The sequence below is a fragment of the Platichthys flesus genome, chromosome 11 (genome assembly GCF_949316205.1).
Source record: "Platichthys flesus chromosome 11, fPlaFle2.1, whole genome shotgun sequence".
NCBI lineage: Eukaryota > Metazoa > Chordata > Actinopteri > Pleuronectiformes > Pleuronectidae > Platichthys > Platichthys flesus.
The window spans coordinates 25552940-25573711 of NC_084955.1; the positions used below are offsets into that span (position 1 = coordinate 25552940).

Below are 20772 nucleotides of genomic sequence, written 5' to 3' on the forward strand. Positions count from 1 at the left end.
GCAGCTCTTTGCCTCCGCCAACAGGAGCAGCTCCATCTACATATTTCTACTTGTTTACAGATTCATATAGGGTCCCTGTGACCTTTGACCTTCGACCACTGAATCACTTCACACTTGAGTCCAAGCGACACCTTTGGCCTCCACTTTCCATTCAGGTCATCCTCCAGTCCAAGAGAAGGTTTGTTCCACATGTGAAGAAATTCCCTTCAGGCATTCCTGACTTGTTGTGTTCTAAACAAAGTCATGTGACCTTGACCTTTTGACCTTCAACCACCAAAATCAAATCAGTTCATCTTCGAGTCAAAGTGAATGTTTGTTCTGGATCTGAAGACATTCCCTCGAGCTGATGTTAAGATACAACATTCTAGAAAATGGTAATTAACGACCACAAACATATTCACACAGAACTTCTATACAAGTGTGTACATGACTCATACATCAAAGTCACACAGCACTCCGGGGATCGAACCACCGGCCTCCTACAAACACATCCACACACTTTATGATTATTTCCTCACTGTCCAAGTGGACAAACATGAGCATCTCTCCCCCACTCTCCCCGACAGTGAACATTTTGTGTAACATTACTGTATACACACACACTCACACGGACACACACACACACACACACGCAGTGCTTGTCTCTCAGTCAGCCATCTGTTCACCTGTCCACCATCTCTCTCTCTTTCTCTCTCTCTCTCCCAGTCTCTCGCTCTATTGTGTTGCCAGGGTAGGATTCACCCTGCAGAGCGCCACGCTGGCCTCTGAGTGGCTGCAGCTGCTGACAAGCCCCGCCCCCGCCAACCTCACTCCCTCCCTCCTTTCCTTCCCCTCTGGCTCGCTCGCTCGCCCACCCGCCTGTACGCCCGCCCTCTGTTTCCAGCTCTCTCTCTCCCTCTGTCTCTCTCCCTCTGTCTCTCTCTGTCTCCCTCTGTCTCTCTCTGTCTCTCTCTCCACCTTTAACGCTCTCTCGCTGAAAGTGCAAAGTCTCACACTCGTCCTTCTGTGTCTTTAAATTCTCTCCCTTTTCCTTTTACGTCTCCGTATGCGACTCTCCCTCGTCGCCCATTTCCTCCTCCTCCCTCTCTTTTTTAATTTATTTTTCCCACCACACTCTCTCTCTCTCTCTCTCTCTCTCTCTCTCTGTGTCCTCTTTTGCCCTGTTCTCTCTCTCGACCCGTTCCCAGAGCTTTTCCATCCTAACTCTCTCTCTTCCAGACTCCTGACATTCATCCCTTCATCCCCTCCACTCCTCCCGTGCTGGTGATCAAACCTCTACACTTTCTGGTTTGCGTAGCTATTGATGAAAGTTATTTCAGAATTTATCTCCAACGACTTTTTCTTGGATCCAATAATTCCTGGTTTCAATCGAAACTCATTTTTCTTCAGACGTTTTTTTCCGGGCCGACTTCTTGTGCGGCTTCTTTCGCTGAGACGCCGTTTTTACATTTGAGAACATTTTGCTTCAGAACAGAAACTCTGGTTTCGCTCGAGAATCAAAAAGTCTCAAACTCACCCCCCTCTCTCGCTGGCTTCCTGTTCTCCTTCTAGTTTTATGTCTCATTCTATTAATCTGTTTGTCTATGTGTTGATTTGTGTGTGTGTCTTCAAACGTGTGTATATCCGGGGCTAAAGGTGTACTTGGATGAATCTGTGCCTTCAGCCGTTAATCCAACGGTTAGGTTCTAATGTGTGTTTGCTCCTTTGTGTGTTTTTAAAGTAATAATTGGAGGAACTGTTATCGGAGCATGTGTAGTAGTTACTGTGGAGTCTGATGGAGGCCGGCAGCAGAGTCCCTGCTCTCCAGTCCCGCTCGACACAAAGTGCAGAGTAATGTCACGTCCCAGTGAAGCATGTCACTGCTGCAGCAGCGGCGAGCTACACAAAGAGACGCAGACGCAAACAGACACACACACGCACAGTGCGCCCTGCAGTCGGTCATATGGGACATCACGTCTCAGCACCGGCTGCCAGCCGCCTCGGATTCTCCATTATACATCAGCTGCTGTTTCCTCCTGACGCTGAGTGGACCGAGCTGCGAGTCGGGAGGAAACTTCCTGGGCCTCTACACACACACACACACACACACACACACACACACACACACACACACACACACACACACACACACACACACACACACACACACACACACACACACACACACACACACACACACACACACACACACACACACACACACACACACACACACACACACACACACACACACACACACACACACACACACACACACACACACACACACACACTCTCTCTCTACAAACACACACACACACTCGCTCCTGTCAAATACCTTAAATGAACTTGTGATGTCACCTGCCTGTAGTCTCGTATCTGTTCATAGAATCAATCATTACAAACTGATTTTTCTCTCATTGACTTGTGAACGTTTCTGATAATTGTGTCAGATTATTAAAGATATATTTGCTTTCTTTGGCTAAAGTCGTCATATTGTCTCGCATTCACACAGATAATAAAATAATCTAACACAAAAAATTATGACTCACTTCCATTTTTCAACTTTCCCCTTGAATATTTAGTGATTTTTTCTTTATACTCTATTGTTGCTGTTAAGTTGTGTGTCCCCCCCCCTCTTTAATTTGTTGTTTCATATGTAAATAAACTGTACACTGTGACCAATGTGAAAATCCAATGGGGGGGGGTACATCATTCAGTGTCTCTCCATATAAATGAGTCTGGAAATGAGAAACTAATTTATCAGTCAACTTCTCCCAGTGCTTAATATCTTTTTAATGGAGTCCTGCTGCTTTTCAACGTGGAGCCATTAATCACTGTGTGAGCGGAGGCTTGAGGAGGACGTCCCCAGAGGACATGTGAGCCGGGGTCCAGGGGACAGACGGCCCACGTGTTGTCCACGGGACAGAATCCGGAGTGAATCTCGTCATGAAGTATTTTGGGACAAATGGTCTCAAGTCTTCAACCCGGCAGATTCAGGGGGGTGACCAAAGTGTTAAAGCCCCTGCGGGGGGGGGGGAGAGATCTGCCTTCCTGGAGTCCCATGAAGAAGAAAAGGGAACCCCCCCCCCCCCCCCCCCCCCCCCCCGGCTGTTCACCGCCGCTCTTTTAGCTCTTCGCTCTGTCTCTCGCTCTCTTCCTTCCTTTGCCCTGATTGGAATCTGCAGTCAAGCGGATTAACACATTCTGGCAGGAGAGGCAGGCGGCCCACACACACACACACAGACACACACACGCACACACTCTCCAGCAGCACTTGCATCTAAGAGAGAGGGTTTGTGTGCATATGTGTTGCCTCACGGCCTTGTACTGGAGAGAGGGAATGTCTATGGATACAGAGACCATGCTTACACAAACTCGCACAATTTTGCGTTTGTGTGTGTGTGTGTGTGTGTAAGCATGGTCTCTGTATCCAGATTACCATACAAGTCCAACGCACAAACACACACTTCAATGTGAACTTCAGTGCTGCGTGAGGGTACAGTACATACAGGCTGACGTGCACAGAGCACAACACACTTGTATAAATGTGCATGCATGCGTATGCGTGTGTGTGTGTGTGTGTGTGCCTCCGTGACTATATCCACACTTCATAATTTATACTCAAAAGCACTTGGCTTGGAGACTCACAGAGGCAGAGAGGCAACTGGGCACATTTTGTGACGATCCAATTATCCCCCCCTCCCTCCCTCTCTGTCTCTCCCCCCCCCCTCCCCCACTCCCTCTGTCTCTCCACACTGTACTCGACCATTGATGTGACACGATGTGCAATCGCAGATAATCGTATGATTTTCATCACTGTACGGTTCAAGCTGTCACACCAGCAGATCGGCTCTGAATTCCCCTGAAAGTCCAAACATGGCGCCTGTGACCTGTGACCCCCCCCGTGACCTTTTAACATCTAACGTGAACTGCTGCTCGACAGGAACACGCAGGACGAGAAGACCAACGTGTCCCTGAACGAGTCTTCATGTGATGAAGAGTGTTTGTTTCCTAACTGAGCAAAGTAATCGTCATTATTAATCACGAGAAACAAGACATGACATGTGTGTGTGTCTGCATGTGTGTGTGTGTAATGTACAGTATCCTATCTCTACATTATAGAGCAAACACTATTAAAAACACATCAGTGAGCCACACTGCTGCGCTGCATGAATGGTCCTTCATCACTGTGAATACACACAGACACACACATCATAAACACACACACACACATCATATACACAGAGACACAAGCAGTCCTACCATCCAAAGTACAAGCACTCTAAATGTGGATTAATCCCCCAGTGAAAATATGGCTCATGAATAATCAGCTCTTTTTGTATTTCATGTATTTTTTTAAATAAAACTTGTTTTGTGTTTCCAGAAAAAAAACAAATTTTATTTAAAAAACATGACGTACAAATATGTCATTGGTTTTTCATGGTATTAAAATAAGACCTTGTCAGTTGAACAGAGCTCTGTGGGAACTTTACTCACGACCGAGCAGATGTTTCATTTTACGAATATAACATGTCACAGGATTATTAAATTTAATGTGTTGCTGCGGTTTCACAGAGTTTCTCCCTCCGAGTCGAAATGATTCAAAAGGCCACGCAGATACAAAATAATAAAGATGAATGGGAAACGGTCGACGGGCCCGACACCCGCTTCACAGGGAGGTGTGTGTGTGTGTGTGTGTGTGTGTTTGTGTGTTTGTGTGCAGCACATCTGGTGAAGGGGACAACTGAGGACAAACGCTGTAGAAAGTTGCCTAATGCCTCCCGGCCTACAGGGAGAACGGGTGAGGTAGCGTGTGTGTGTAGGGGGGATGGGGGGGTGGGCAGTATCCAGGGCGCTATAGTAGAGTTCCCATGTAGGACACACACACACACACACACACACACACACACACACACACACACACACACACACACATAAAGAGGCTGACACACAACCGAGAGGCTCACTAGGCCTGAATATTGTATGAGGCGTTCTCATGGGCCACTGCAGAGCGTGCAAACTAAGAGACACACACACACACATACACACTCACTAACACACACTAACCTACACACACACACATTAAGAGAAAGAAAGAGACAGAGTGACACACTTGAAAACACAAACACATGTACGCACACAAACATGGCCAGTGGAGCTTGAGCTGATGTGGCCTGGAGCAGCCTGACGCCCTGCCACACGCACACACACACACACACACACACACACACACACACACACACACACGAGCCATCTGCAGCTGGAGATACAGCCTAGAGAAAGGGCTTTACTGCTGACACTCTGAGACGGACAGGAAGAGAAAGGGAAGAAGGAGAAAACTGTCGTGACCGAGCGAATCTGGAGATGAGAGGAAGGAGAGAGCGAGCGCAGAGTCAGAGGAAGGATGGAAAGAGGCAGAGCGAGGTGGAGGTGAAGAATACGACGGCCTCCATGTTGCCTTCAGATCACACAAACCCCAAACTGCAGGAAGCATCATGACACAAGCTAGCAACCGATTTACAGGAGAGAGTGTGCGTGTGTGTGTGTGTGTGTGTGTGTGTGTGTGTGTGTGTGTGTGTGTGTGTGTGTGTGTGTGTGTGTGTGTGTGTGTGTGTAGCTTCACACAAGAGAATGAAGGCTCACACCGGCAGATAAAGGTCAGAGGTCAGAGAAGCTCTCAGGTTGAATCAAACAATCTCTGAAGCCTCTGGGCTTCTTCCAATAATAAGATTTAATTTACAAAAAGAAGCCTGAGAGTGGGAAGCAAAGCTCGTCATCCAGGGTCAAAGGTCATCTCTCCTGGGACACAGGCAGTCGTTATTGCTGTGTTCTTAGAAGGTGTAAATAAAGAGTAAGAGGTTGAATTATTCAGCAGGTGATGGTGCAGAAGCAGCTGATAACAGCATTTTACATTATTGCCGACATGTGATATGACAGTGGCCCCTGTCAACACACGTTTTCCTTAATAATGTGGCCAATTAGACAAAACAGGAAAATTCTCCACGACTTGGTGTTGACAGCGTTTGTGTAGAAGCAGCTTTAAGTCGACGCTCCATATGAAGCCTAAGAGCCGTGCTGCAGCGTGCACGGCTCGCTGAATCATACCCAACCATCTCGTGTTGAATTCATGAGAGGGCCATTATGAATAAAAGGGTCAGCAAGGCGTGTGAATGTGCTCCGCGCTCGCCTGACGAGCTCCAGAGAAGCTTTTCCCACAGGGAGCAAAGATGTGAGGAAAAAAATTATTCTTCCTATTACTGCAACATAAAAACAGAAGTACACGTTTGCCCTCACAGCTTCTCTGCTAACCCCAGCGCTGACCCCTCTTCCACTCGATATGCAAACCAACAAACATTGTGTTTTCCTCGGAAGGCTCTTCCTCTCTCTGGTGGCCATTTTGTGCCGAGCTGGAATCGGTGACGGTGTGAACAATCTGTGGTGGGGGGGTAACAAGGCTCAGTCTGTTGTACCTGATCTTTTCTCTTTGCTCTTCGTCATTATGTAAATATCGTAAAGAGGTGTCAAGGTTTAATTTATCCTCCATGTTTTTTCCACATTCCGACTTCATATCAGAGAAAAACCTTCATGACCTTCTGAGGAGCACGTGAACGCACAGTAAGCTACAGTCAGCACATGTTAGCTTAGCATAGAGACTAGAAACAGAGGGAAACAGCTAGCGCTGCTCCGTCCAGAGGCAGCAACAACAAACAACCTTTAACGTGCGTTCGTTTGTGAACAGATCTATGTTCTGTTTCCAGTTATTATGCAAAGTTATTAACTCCTCCATCATTACCAGTTTGAGGTGTGAGTCGTATCAATGATCAGATCTAGCATGAGAAACTGATTCTTCTTGAAACATCAAGTTCAGATGGGGAGAGGCGGTGGACTAGTGGCAGGAACTTGGACTATGGGCAGAGAAGGTCTCTGGTTCGACTCCACGGAGAGACAACAAAAGACGAACCTGGATTGATCTGTCCAAAAATCCAAGAGTCTCCCTACCCTGTCTAGTGCCCCTGAGCAAGGCACCTTACTCCCCCAACGTCTGCTCCCCGAGCGCCGTACATGGTCGCTCACTGCTCTGTGTGTCCTGCACCAGATGGGTCAAAAGCAGAGGTTACATTTCCCTACCTGCATGAGTGTGCCTGTGCATGTCTGTCTAATCTTAATCTTAATCTAATTCTTAAAATGAACGCTGAACCCAAGCGGAGGCTGAAGTCTGGGACTGAGTTAAAGACTCCGCAGCTCCTCACTTCATCCAAAGACCCCGACGAGCAGTCACTTACAAACCGGACTGGCTTTGATAAAGTGGACAATTATGTCTGAATGAGTCTGGAGAGAACCAGATTAGATTAGCTGGGATTAAATCTCAACGATCACGCTGGGGGAACAGAGTTTTGTTTCAGCGAAGCTCCAACACACAGCAGGATGAACAGAACCAATAATCTCTGAGACAGAAGGAAGAAGATGTGACATCGAAGAGTTGACAAGAATCAAGTCCCTGTCACAGGGTGTGTGTTACTGCCCAGACTCAGTGGTTTGCCCCCCCCGCCCGCCCTTTACCTCGATGATGTCGGCGTTGGTCCGGCTCTCGTGCGGCTCGTTGTACTCGGTGTACTTGAGCAGCACCTTGTCCATGTCGGTGCTGGCGTACTGGAACAGCTTGTTGGAGTGGTTGAAGATGATGAGGGCGATCTCGCAGTCGCACAGGACGCTCAGCTCGTACGCCTTCTTCATCAGACCGAACTTCCGCTTGGTGAACGTCACCTGGTGGAGCAGAGAGGGGGAGTCAATACATTAACTAAGATACATACTTAAATACCAGAAGAATTAGGTATTGTTTTCTAGAGAGTCTTATTCTGTAGTTAATAATTTCTGAAAGTGAAAAATAGCGGTTAAATAACATTCAAACTTAAAGAGGAACCAAACACGTGAACAGCAATGAAACAAATTCAGTTTCATCTTGTGAAAAACTGTGAATATACAATTGGTGCAGCAGAATCAGCTTAATCAACAGCTTCAGTGCAGATAAACCGGGTAGGATGAACACAAAGTTCTCTAGCTTCACTCTGCACCATGGACAGTTAAAAGTTAAGACATGAAGGTGACAAGTGGAATAATATCGTCTTTCAACAGCTTTTATTGTGCTAATGACAGTTTGTATATCTTAGGGGCCCCTGTGCCTTGAATGTTGATGATAAGGGCCCTGAGGTCTCCGAGGCCCCAGGAGAACACACTTCTATGATTGTGACAGCTGAGCACAGACGTTTAGAAATGACTGACTTGTTAAGTGTTTCCATTTCCCCTGAAACTTCCCTCCTAACTAAACTGCTCAGTTTAAAACAAACAGACCCTTAAAGTCGACATTAGGACTTTTCACAGCGTGTCAGCAAAGAGGACGAGAGTCTGTTGTACCACAGCTGATCACAGAGCAGTTTCCATGATCTGCTTGTTGTCTTGTGTGAAGCAGTTTGTAACGTTGGTTTAGTAAAGTGCGCTACAAATAATAATTATTAATTATTATCATTATCACATGTTGTCAGTGACACGTGTTTCTCTGCTCACAAGATACTAAATACATTCGAAGCACAATTTGATTAAAGATTGTTAAATGCTATCAGGTCAATCGTCATCAGTTCAGTTCCTGATCTTCTTCTTCAGCCAGTGATCACAGGAAGCTGAATATAGAGAGTTTGGTCGAATTCTGCCGGTCTACAAGAACGGTAAAAACTTTATGAATGTTTTAAAAGGCTCATCGACACGGGAGGGATTTCTCCTGGTGCTGACATGTTTCTGAGAGCGAGTTACAAATGAGGAGAAACTAAATCATGTGTTTTTGTTTCCAGCACATCGACACACGTCGGACCTTTTCCTCAACAGCTGTACGACTCCTCTTTTTCATCGTGAGATATTTGTTTTCTTAGAAACGACATCAACCACATTTGTTGGCTGTGATTTTTCCTGCTGTTTTCTCACATGGACACTTTTCCGGATATTTTACTAGGAGGCTGCAGGAAAAGTTCCAGAAGACGATGGACCAGCTGGATCAGACATTCGTGTTCTCACAAACCAAGTTTCAGGGAAATGTGCAGACCTCAGTGCAGGTCTGAAAGCAGCTTTATTATGAAATCTTTTTTTTTTTTGTAGAAACTGGAGCAGAAACCATATAGATAAATATAGTGCATATACATATAAACACATCTAGAGAGAGAGAGAGAGAATATCAGTGCTTGTGTCAGGGTTTGTCTCCTCTGATGCTTCGTGTTTCTAGTCAAATTAACTTTGATCAATGTTTTATCATCGTGGGAACGACTTCATTGAAACTGAGTTAAACATTCACGATAGAGACATTTTTAGGAAGCTGACTTCTAGTGTGTCTAAACATTCTCTCTTTAAAGCTCTCATTTTACACACACACACACACACCTCCCATCACATTCACTCTCCTCGTCATCTTCACACTCTGTTATGCTCTTTTCCATGCTCTCCTTCTGTCACACGATATTTTCCTCATACACACACACACACACACACACACATAAACACACACACACACACACACACGTACAAGCCCCTCAGATGTGAACAAGCAGAGCAGAGTGGAGCCGGAGCACAGGGGCCCTCGCTGTCTGTTGGCTGCTTCAGAAGCTTCCCAGCTACAACCAACTGGTATTTACAATCCACGGAGATTTGGTTTACTTTGGATAAAACACACAATGAACACACACACACACACACCAACACAAAAACACTCACCGGGGAATAGAAACATTAAGGGAAGAGAGAAGAGGGAAAACATTCAGGTGCTGATACAATCTGCCGTCTGATACGGGGGGGGGGGGGGGGGGGGGGGGGGGGGGGGGGAAGTGAATGTGCACAGATGGGCTGCAGGAGTAAACTGAGGGTGTTGGAAACAGGCAGGAGTCTTTGAAGCCCGCTGCTCCTCAGGCGCCGTCCACGAGTGATGTCAACACATTTTCCATCTGACGTTAAAGCCCAAACGCCTTCTGTGACATCACTGTGACATCACTGTGACATCACTGTGACATCACTTTGACACTTGAATTTATCACCTCACAGATATATGGCTTCATTTAGAAAAGAAGCCCATGTGATAAATCTCCTTTAACGCCGTGTCACACAATCCCAGTAAGTAACAGCAACTAACTCAAAATACCTTTTTATAATAAAAAAGTTTGAGCTCCGTATCAGAAATAATCTCCATCCATTGATATGTCATTGGTATGTTATTTCATAGTTGTGTCAATAAGTAGGTTGGGCATTATATTAAGTACGTGTCTTCTTAAGGGGTGAAATGATAAGGAGTCTGTCGGATGTGTAGCAGGTGTTTTATTTTGAAAACCGCATTTCCCAAGTTTACTTCCTCTTTCTTTCTGACTTGCGTTGCGAGGGGGGCGGGGGGGGGGGGGGTTGTGTATTCTTTGCTCTCGTTGCTTTCACTGTTTTGTGTTATTAATGTGACGTTAAGTTACTGAAAATGATTTGTGATCTTGTCCTGGTGATGTTATGATTGGTTGGAAGTGCAGTGAATTTAATACGTAAAGAAAACAGTGTGGGGGGGGGATGAAGAGGTAGAGAAAGAAACAGAGACAGGGGGGATAAAAGTGAGAAGACGACGATCTGACAGTCTCTCCATCTTTCATATCTCTTCATCCTTTATCTTCATGTTCCTCATCCCTCCTTCTCTCTCGTCCTCCTCCGTCTTCTTGTTTTCTCGCCCTCTTTTTTTTCCACATCCTCCCTCCCTCCCTCCCCCCCTCCTCCTCTCACTCTTTGCTTCCTGCCACAAATCAAATTATATCGGGGTCGTATCCATGGGCAACCGACTCCCCTCCTCCCCTCATGACTCCCCTCCGCCCCCCCATTTCCCACCTCATCACACACTGACACCATCATCTTACCTCCCTCCCTCTCTCTCTCTCTCTCTCTCTCTCTCCTATCTGTATCTCTCTGCTCATCTACATATCTCCCCCTCCTCTCTCTCTCTCCCCCTCCTCTCTCTCTCTCTCACACACAGAATGAGCAGATAGATTTAGTGGCGGCGTTGGAAAGGGAGGAAATTACGGCTGCGCGTGATGACAAGAGGCGCCGGGGATGGAGAGACAAGCCACCGGGAAAACAACAACAACAACAACAACAACAACAACAACAGCTCTGCTAACAAATGGTCATGAAAACTGAAAACAACCAGAACGAGTCCCAACTATCAACTCCGTCCTTCCTCTCCCCTCAGAGAGAAGCAGCCAGCGTGGCTTCTGTGCCGGTGGTTCGATTCCCGTGTTCGATTCCCGTAGGTTTGATCCTCGTGTTTGTCACAAAGGAGAAAAACAAGCTGGAGGTAACTGACATTAAGAATTACCAGGTTACCAATGGCAACTGGAGAACAAGACGCCGTCAGTGAGGAGAGAGAGAGAGAGAGAGAGAGAGAGAGAGAGAGAGAGAGAGAGAGAGAGAGAGAGAGAGAGAGAGAGAGAGAGAGAGAGAGAGAGAGAGAGAGAGAGAGAGAAGGAAAGTTTCCCTCACACCGGTAAAACACATTTTTCAGTGAGAAAGATCATTTCCTGACTAGACCCTCGACAATTGGAGCATTTCAAAAAAGTGAAGGAACAAGAAACAAAAGAAAGAGCTGTGAAAGATCATTAATCATAATCCTAGTATTTGATTTATTAGACAGAAAATAAGAAGATCACTTTATTGGATGAACATTCCCTGGATTGTTCCCACAGCTGTGAAGTTCTCATGTCTCCAGCTGTCCTCACACACTTTGCAGAACTCTTTCTAGTTCTTCATTCCTTCGGCTGGATGTTGAACAGTACTTGGAATGAAAACCACTTTTTCCTTTTGAACTCTTTGCCAATGAAAAGTCAACACTTTAACACCGTCTTCAAATAAAAAGTAAGAAGGCATCGATCAGTCCAACGTCTCCAGTTCTGCCTCTGGTGTCTTTGTTTGTGACGCTGTCATGTTTCCAGCCGAGGCCCACACTCCCAACGCGGGTTGCTTTGTGGAGCTTATGGCAGCGTCTCTGAATCGACACGTAGGAGGGTGACGGGCGGCGTGTACTCCAAAAAAAAAATCATTTGATTCCCTTTCAGGAGCTGCACTGTTCATTAGCTGCAGTAACACCGAGCGAGCGGCTTAGTTCTCTGCTCCACTTCAAACATAAGATCCTGTTTCTCTCTGGTTAACAGAGAAACAGAGGAAACACGAGGTGTGAACGCCGAGCGCAGGTCTGGGTCAACACAAGGGTCACAAGTCGCTGATGACCTGTGATTAAGAACCCCTGCTTGTTAATCACCTGATCGCGGGTCAATGAATAATCCTTGATTCTGACCCCAGGACCACGTTTTACCACAGAGTGCGTCACCTTATTGACAAACTGTGTGACACCTGATACTCCAGCAGGAACAGCTGCACCCCCACCCGTCTCCTTCATGTCCGATTGTGTAGCGAGGATAACAACCCGTCCCACCCGGCTGACCCCCTGCAGGCGCCGCTTCCCCCCCTTTGTTGTGGACGCGACCTGCTAAGATTGATGAGGAGGAGAGTGTGGATGATTTTGCCGACACCCCGCGGCTGCACCGCGCTCGGGTCTCATTCAGACAGCCACCTTGTTTCCCTGCTTCCCTCTTGTTTTTCTTCTTCCTCCGCTTCTGAAGGTGGGCACGTCAAATCCATTACTCAATCGGCTCAATGGAGCAAAGCCCATTTACCAGTTGACTCATTTTAGATGGATCATTTACCCTTTCATCCACTCTGACAATGCCACTGATGTAACCAGAGGGACTGAGGCTGTGTTTTTTGGAAGGGGAATATTATACTTGCTCTTTTTTTACTGTAGGCAGTCTGAGAAAAACCCATGACGGCTCCGTGGAGTCATATGAGCCTCATAAAACACGATGCTATTGTGCTGTTCTCATCTGGCACAGCTCAGGGAACAGCTTCTATGTTGTGCTACACAGGACAAGGGCTATGTGCTGCTGCATGGAACCCAACACTGTGTGTGTATTTGTGTGTTGTTAGAGCTTGAAAATACATCAGTGTGATAAGAACTACCTGAAATGACAGAAAAGTGAATTTTCTTGGTCGGATCTATGTCCCATCCACGAACATGGAGGAGGCAGGTGATGAAGACGGCTTCATTTATTTGAGCCGTCATGTCTTCCATCTTTATTTACATTGTGTGGTTATAATGTTTGGTTATGGAGGATGTAGTTTGTGTTGCTGTTGTGTTGCTGACATTTGCCCAAACGAGGTCGATAACGATAATAAGTTATTAGAGATTCAGACATGGTTTAGAACTGGAACTCACCTGTCTGTTGCGCTCGTCCGTGATCCTCTGGATCTGAATCTTTTTCCTCCCCATGTTTGCGGTGTTGCGGTGGGAGGAGCAGGGGAAGTGGCGAGGTCAGAGGTCACAGGTGAGTGTCGTGTTGTGCGTCTTCCTCCTCCTGAAGCCTCGGATCAGTTTGTTCTCTCCGTGCACGTGGACTCTGTCGGAAGCGGCCGGGCCGAGAGGCTGTCACCGAGTAGAATGAAAAACAAAACCCCCAAAAAAAGAAAAAGAGGGAGAAGGAGGAGAGGAGAAACGGGGTTCGGTGTGCGGCGCCCTCTTCAGATCATGGTCGTGATTCCCACAGCAGGTCATCCGCACTCAGGCTGAACTGGGTTCCTCTGCCCTCCCCTTCACCTCAGCTGGGCAGCTCCTGGAAAACAACAAAGAGGAATTCATCGGACTGAGATAAACAAACTGAGAAGTGAGTTTGTGTTCTGTGACCCACTTTACTACAAACACCGTCTTTGCCCTGACCCTCATAGACGAGAGAATAAATGATGCAGCGATGCATCGGAGCCGCCGTCAAATCAGGAGGACTTTGGGCTGGAACATGAAGGGGTGCGGGGGTGGGGGGGGTGTTTGTGGTGCCTCATGAGGCCCTCAGGGGCCCGCGAGGAGGGAGGCTGTGCTGTGTCAGCTTCATTAGAGGCATCACCGCCACATCACTGATCTGCTGGTCGCCCGCGGCAGAAGGCAGCCCGGCCGGGGCCGCCTGACACGCCGAATGTGAATCCCCCCCACCCACCCCCCCAATCGAAAGCAGAGCAGAGATGTGGATTCTACAGATTGTCCGTCTCCACACACGTCCCTGTTCCTGTTAGTTGACAGGAAACAGGTTCAGCGTGTCGCGTGCGGACGGAAACGCTTCCACCATCAACTGCTCTTCACAATCCAGGCACATCAGCAGCCGGATTAAAAAGCAAATTTCTGCAGTTTTCAGATTCTGGTTTTCTAAAGATCTCAGGACAGATGTCGGGCGGATTTCTAGTGATGTCACATTAAAGTGGTAATAACATTATTATTAACCAACCTGAACACTGGCCTAATTCCCCGTGACAGAGGGTGTAAAGTGCATCTAACTGACCATGAAATAAAGGTGCTCTGCCAGATTCCACAATGACTGTTGAACTGAGGATGGATCAAAATCCTCATTTTAAATATGGGCAGAGCAGAAAGCGTTTGTGTAAACTCATGAATGAATGAGAAGGCGTCATCAGCACAGGAATGACAACAGAGCGAGGACTGTTTTAGGCCCTGTTGCTACTATTTGTGGTTCAGCTTTAAAAATAGCACTCTATATATACATACAGTCTGTGCACACACACACACAAACACACACCCACACCCACACACACGACAGTCGGAGCCATTAACGACCTGAAATCTGCAAAGTCATGAGAACATGAGCTCAAATCATGACACGTTGAGATTGTTTGTAGATCAGTTTGTTAACTTGATAAATAAATCTGCATAAAATGTAAGGTTTGTTCTCGTGAAGGAAACAGCATGTGAATAAACACCGAGATCAAAGGTTCCACATACGAGAGCTTTGATCCCGTCTTCACACCTGAATCTTATTGGACAATGACTTCATCTCGGTTCCAAAAGATTCACAAGATGGCCGACGGAGCGGGTTCGTCCCAGACCCAGTGCGTTTGCTCACGTCCAATGATGTGACAACACTGAAATGAAAAATGTCCCATGTTGTGTTTGTTGGACGAAGCTCCGGCGCCGCACAACAAGAAAACGTGAAAGAATGATTTGTCACTTCCAAATCTCTTCAGCCTCAGCTTGAGCCCATGTGAGCAGAGACTCCACAGCAGCTCTGGAGCATTGTTTGCATTCCATCTACCTGGGAGAGCGGCAGAAGAAGAACGCCCTCCATTTACATCCATTCTTATGAGATACAAAGAATGCAAAATAGTCTGTCATGGGACTGACGGTCCTTTTGTGCTGCTGTGGGCGCTGTGCACTCGCTCAGAGTGGATGCAATTGACTTAGCTCTGGCGATGAGTCGCTCATGAATTATGCACTGATGGAGGAGAGTGGAGGGGGTTTGAAGAAAGAGGGTGTTATGAGTGTCATAATTGTTTTGTAAAAGGCTTGATAAAGAGCTGGAGGCTGGCTGAGCCCGGTTTCTCCAGCGAGCTGCAGGAACTAAATGTACAAACTACTGGCAGCATCGGTCTCATATTTGGTTCCAGCCCCTTCAGCGCGATTACTATTATATTTTTTAGGGAAATATTCAACTCCTCCCTTTTGACTGGATCAGATTTAATAAGAGAAATCAGTGAAGGATAATGAATCCTTCCTGCACCACCTCATTAGTGCGCCTCTAGAAAGTAATCTCTGTTCCCAGCATGTTGTGAATTCTTCCTTTTCCATTCAGCCTCAGTAAAGAAGTGTCTGCAGCGTTTTTACCACTAAATAATAACAAGGTGTGTGTTCATAACCTCTCGAGCCGTCATCAGCCGCGGAGCGAGCGGCCGACTCGCTCCAGCTGAGATGAAGTTCAAAAGCAGAGCGCTGAGGGATTTGTCTTCAGGCTGTGGGCTGATCACACATGAAAAGGCGGCTCTATCTGCCCGCGGTGGTCAAGTCCCGACCTTTTACCCTTCATGCTGCCGGAGCTCGCTTCCCATGTCTGATGTCAGGCAGAATCTCTGCTCTCACATGGGAAGCGAAGGGCCTGGAGTGTGTCTGCTGCCTCGCTGAGCAGGCGAGAGTGACAGAGCGGCTCTGGACAAGGAAAAGATAAACGCTGATAATTAGGTATCTACAGCAGCCCTAGATTAGATCCCTGGGGAACGCCTACAACGTCTATTTCACACGAACCCACTGACAAGCTCTTCTTTCACATGATATAACAGAGAATATGGACATAAAAGCACAAATTGGGAATAAAGGATTCGAAAGCTTTTGAGGAAACTGCAGAAATATCAAACCCGGAGCTGCTGCAGCCTCGATAGCTCGACAGTTTTTCAGCACAGACGCTTGAATATTACGGCTGTCATGATCTGATTAAAAATTAATCATCCCTTTGGATAAACTCTGTGTCGATGAAGATCTGCCGCGTCTGTTCGCCTTCTCATGCGAGATGTTTCCATGCACCAGGAAAAAATATATTTTCCAAGCAATTTCAGCCCTTTTCTGGAATTGGCTTCGTTCTGGACTGGTTCCAGTGTCTCAGGAAGGAACAGGGAAACTTGAAATCGACCAAAAGGCGGAAATATCAAACAATAAACTAACCTAAAGGAAGACATCGTACACATTGCTATAGAAAGATGTTATTTAAGGGGATAGTGTGCATTAGAAAGGGAATATAAACGGCTTCACTGTGCTAATGTGTCCACTAAGCTTCAGTGAGTTCACATCAGGTCATATCCTCGGAGCAGCCTGCGACAAAGATTAGTCGGTAAAAGAACAGTTAGAAAAAAAGCGTCATTATCCCGGACATCTGTTGCTGCGGCCATTAAATATTTGAAAGCTCCAATCTCCTCCTCCGACCATGTGGGGGGGGAGGGGGTTGAGCCGCAGGGGCAATATTCAGATTTTAGCATTAACTGAGATGTCTTCTTTTCTTTTTCTTTCAGCTACAACACGGTTCAAAGTTCGGCACAGTTGCTGCCGGAAGCTTCCCAGTGCAGCCGCGGCCTCCACAGCTGCAAAATAAGAAGCTTCCCTGGAGCTATCTGGGGTTAAGTGACTTGCTAAAGAGCACGTCCCCCAGATTTTCCCAGCTGGTTAGTGAACTGCTGACCTTTCTCCTGACAACCTGCCCTGCCGTCCTCTCGGCTACCGCTGCCCTGGATATTACTGATACGCCGGCACCAGTGTTCCTGCCACCGGCTGCATGTGTCACAACCTGCAGGGAAGCGGCACAGGGCCGTGACTGAGTCGTGACACACGGGAAACAAGCCACTCACATGCACTCTCAAAGGTAACACATGCTTTCTTTAATAAGAGAACTGCATCTGCATCGAATGCTCGAGTCTGAAAACATGGTGAAAAGGTCACGACTGTGTTGCTGTGTCTTTGATGATTGTTGCAGAGTTAAGAAGACGGAAAATTAAGAGCTTCAGATTTCTCTCAATTGCTGCCGGACTTTTATTTCTTGAAATCTTTCGATCTGAAACTGGGACTGAACCAGTAACTACAGTTCTTCACTGGTCCAATGGAAAGGATCTACTTGAACCCGACCCTGACCAATCTATCAATTGAAAGCTGAGACCCGGACCACTGGAAAGAAGACACAGACTTGATCTGCACTGATTTCACCGATACATCTGATTTATTAAACAAGTTCAAACTAATTCACAAGGTGTCAAAACAAAACTTTGTGTCTTGTCCAATGAAACGTTAGCGCAGCCTGCAGCTTGAAACAAACACAGCAAAAGTGTTCATGGTTTCTAGAATCAGCCTCGGTTTATTGTCCTTTAAAATCTGAAAATTAACAATAGAATTTCAAATTTGCCCTGCGCCCCCCCTCAACGCATTTCCAATGAGCTTTATGGAACGTGTTGAAGATCCTAAACCTCTGAGGACACACAAACGCCTATTCTCTTAAATTCATTCAAAATCAATGAGCGTTGTCGTCAAGCTGCAGTATCAGTGTATTGGTTGGTCCTAAGTGTGTGTTATTCACTTATGCTTTTTGTCTGTGTGTGTGTGTGTGTGTGTGTGTGTGTGTGTGTGTGTGTGTGTGTGTGTGTGTGAGTGTGTGTCTTCTCTTCCTGCCCTGGTGTGTGAAGTGGCAGCGAGCAGCCTGGAGCAGAGTGATAAGGCTCAGAAGTGGGCTGCTGGTTGCAGGGGAGGGAGCGAAGCTGCTGGGAAATCCATCACTTTCCCACTCGGGCACCAAAATCAGCACCAACCTGGACCTATCTGGCTCTTTACGGGTGGAGCGAGGTGCAGGTCCTGCTGACGTGTTAGGAACCGTCTGACACATCAGTGCATATTCATGTGCTCACGCCAGCCGGGATGGAAACAAGTGAATAGAAGGGATGTAAATACTGACAGGAGTCAGAATTTGGGCCAAATCAAGACAAAGTTACAGATAAAAATCTGTGGATGAACTTTCTATATCTGTTTGGAAACATTTTCTACCAAGTGTCAAACATTCGGAGACAAATGACCACGCTAACGTGAGGTACCTATGATAAATCTCACTCTGCTCTGACCTAACCCTACCCCCCCCCCCCCCCCCGAGAGTGAGACGCATTATACCCTGAACCACAGCACCTGCATTTCACAGGGAAGTGCATCCTTCTTAAATCTGCCCTATGAGTCACTGGCCACTGTTCACTAACGTTGACATGGTACTTGACATTTCAGGGTCACATTTAATCCATTTACACCTGATGCAACATCTATGTGAACAGACCTTTGAGACCTGGTGCGAGGTTTGTGTGATTTATTCCTCTAGAGCCGGAGGAGACGAGTGCCTCCATCTCTACGTACATTCTGAGGTCACAACAAACCGTTATAAACACAGCGTTGTGCGACAGAGATGGCTCGGCCGACAAATCAAATCACAATGGACTGAAGATCTTGCTTGTGAAAGTTTCAACTCAAACAAAAATCCCTTCACGTCACATGTTACCTGAAATCTTAGCAGATCACATTAACCGTCAATAGCATGTATGACCAACTCTCGTATCAGTTAACATGCTGTATTGAAAAAGTATCACCGCAGTCACCCCCGAGATCAGGAGGATATGAAGGCCTCAGGTTTCAGTCCTCGGGCGACCTGCCTGCACGCAGCTGATGGAGCGGTGACCTCTGCAGCGGGTCATCAAAGTGACTGATCTGGGCCTCGGTCTGAAGTCAGAGCGGATCAATACTTCACCAATATCCATTCATCACTCCAACCGGCCTGACGTGATGGAAGAAACACGAGCTGACGAATGAGGCTCAGTGCGACTGGGAGTCACGTGGAATCAAATCAGCAAAAAGAATCTGAATCTGAAGTTAAATGAACCTTCAACGCAAGTTTTAATGACAATTTGGATTTACCAGGTGTCTCATGATCTCATGATAAGATGCTGGAGTTTTATTATGTAGGATCCAGTGGTTTTTGGAACAAGCTAATAAAGTCTCATTCTGACAGAAAACACCAATCTAAGTCTTATTCTAACATCTGTCTCCGGTGGTCAATGAGGATCATGCAGCTTATTACTAACATTTGTTTTCCTGTGGTTCCACCAGCTTCATGAAGATAATGATGCGTAAATCAAGACAAATTAAAATGACGTCAGTTTTTAAAAGTTATACATATATTTTGACATATATCGGTTGGAGAGTATGGACTCCGGGTGTAAACACCTGAACTCGACTTCTCCTGCTTTGATTTCTCACGATTGTTTTCCTGTGGCCCCCCCCCCCCCCCCCCCCCCAAATCTGTGAGGGAGCAAAACTAAACCTGTTCAAATGTCTGCTCTGCTCATAGAGCTGCTTGGATCATGAACACATTAATGTCAAGGTTCATAACAACTCACCAGCGTCAACCTCACTTATTAAGAAATCTGACTCACGGTTCCAGGACACAGTGTAAGAGGTGAAACCGAATGGGCTTGTCCCTCGTCGGGTTACCAGTGAGGAACGGGGGGGGGGGTCGATCTTCCCCTCATCTGACCCGGCGAGGCTCGGTTTGCGGCCCAACCTTGAGGCTGTTCTGCCAGCACCAGCTGTGTGATATTTACAGCCTGTTGCCTCATGTTCCCGGGCAACCATTGGACATGGCCCCCGCCGCACCCCGGCCTCACCACCCAGCGTGCGCCTTCCATATATCAACAAAACCCTGTGGCTGATAATGTGGCAGAAGCATCGGCAGGTGGAGGGAAGGTGGAGGAGGGAGGGGGGGGCTGATGAAGCTGCTGGCCTTAAATCTGAAGTCTGGCTCGCGACTGTTATTGTGCCTGTTCGTCTGCACTGCCAACCCTGGCAGTGGAATATGATCTCCCCTTCCCCCTCTTAACCAATCATGGGAGAGACTATGGAGAGGTGGGGAGCGAGGGGGGGGGGGGGGGCTGATGCAGTGCAAGGGCAGCACTTCTAAGGTGGTGGTTCGGGGGGAGAGGAGGGAGGGGTGGGACAGGGATATGTGGCTCTCGGCTCGTGAATCACGCCCGCGCTGCCGTGCCACTGTCAATACCGGAGTCTACCCGCGCACGTAAACACACACACACACACTCCCAAAAACAAACAACCTCACACAAAAGAAAACCACACACCCACGCACTTAACACAGGCGCCCTAACTGACACTGCTCTGCTGTTTGAGCTTGTAGCCTCCAGCTTGACACAAAACATGTGGAGCAGGGAGGACTCACAATACTTTGTGTGGTTTGTTGTTGACTGTGCGACTTGCCCCCGTCACTGCATTACTGGCGTGGACTATGTGGTTTGACCTGTCAGGTGACATCACTGCCGGAGGGA

The 20772-nt window shown here is 47.1% G+C and overlaps 1 protein-coding gene across 9 annotated transcripts in view; it reads right to left on the reverse strand.

The window, feature by feature from the left end:
- The window catches only part of mef2d (myocyte enhancer factor 2d), a 73375-nt gene that overhangs the window by 29582 nt on the left and 23021 nt on the right, over positions 1 to 20772 (reverse strand). For all 9 annotated transcript variants that reach the window (XM_062398483.1, XM_062398482.1, XM_062398485.1 and 6 more), the window contains exons 2-3: positions 13313 to 13706; positions 7543 to 7746 (exon numbers count right to left, since the gene is read on the reverse strand). In XM_062398483.1, the coding sequence (XP_062254467.1) occupies positions 7543 to 7746; positions 13313 to 13366 (258 nt within the window). In that variant the 5' untranslated portion in view covers positions 13367 to 13706. The remainder of the gene's footprint in view (positions 1 to 7542; positions 7747 to 13312; positions 13707 to 20772) is intronic.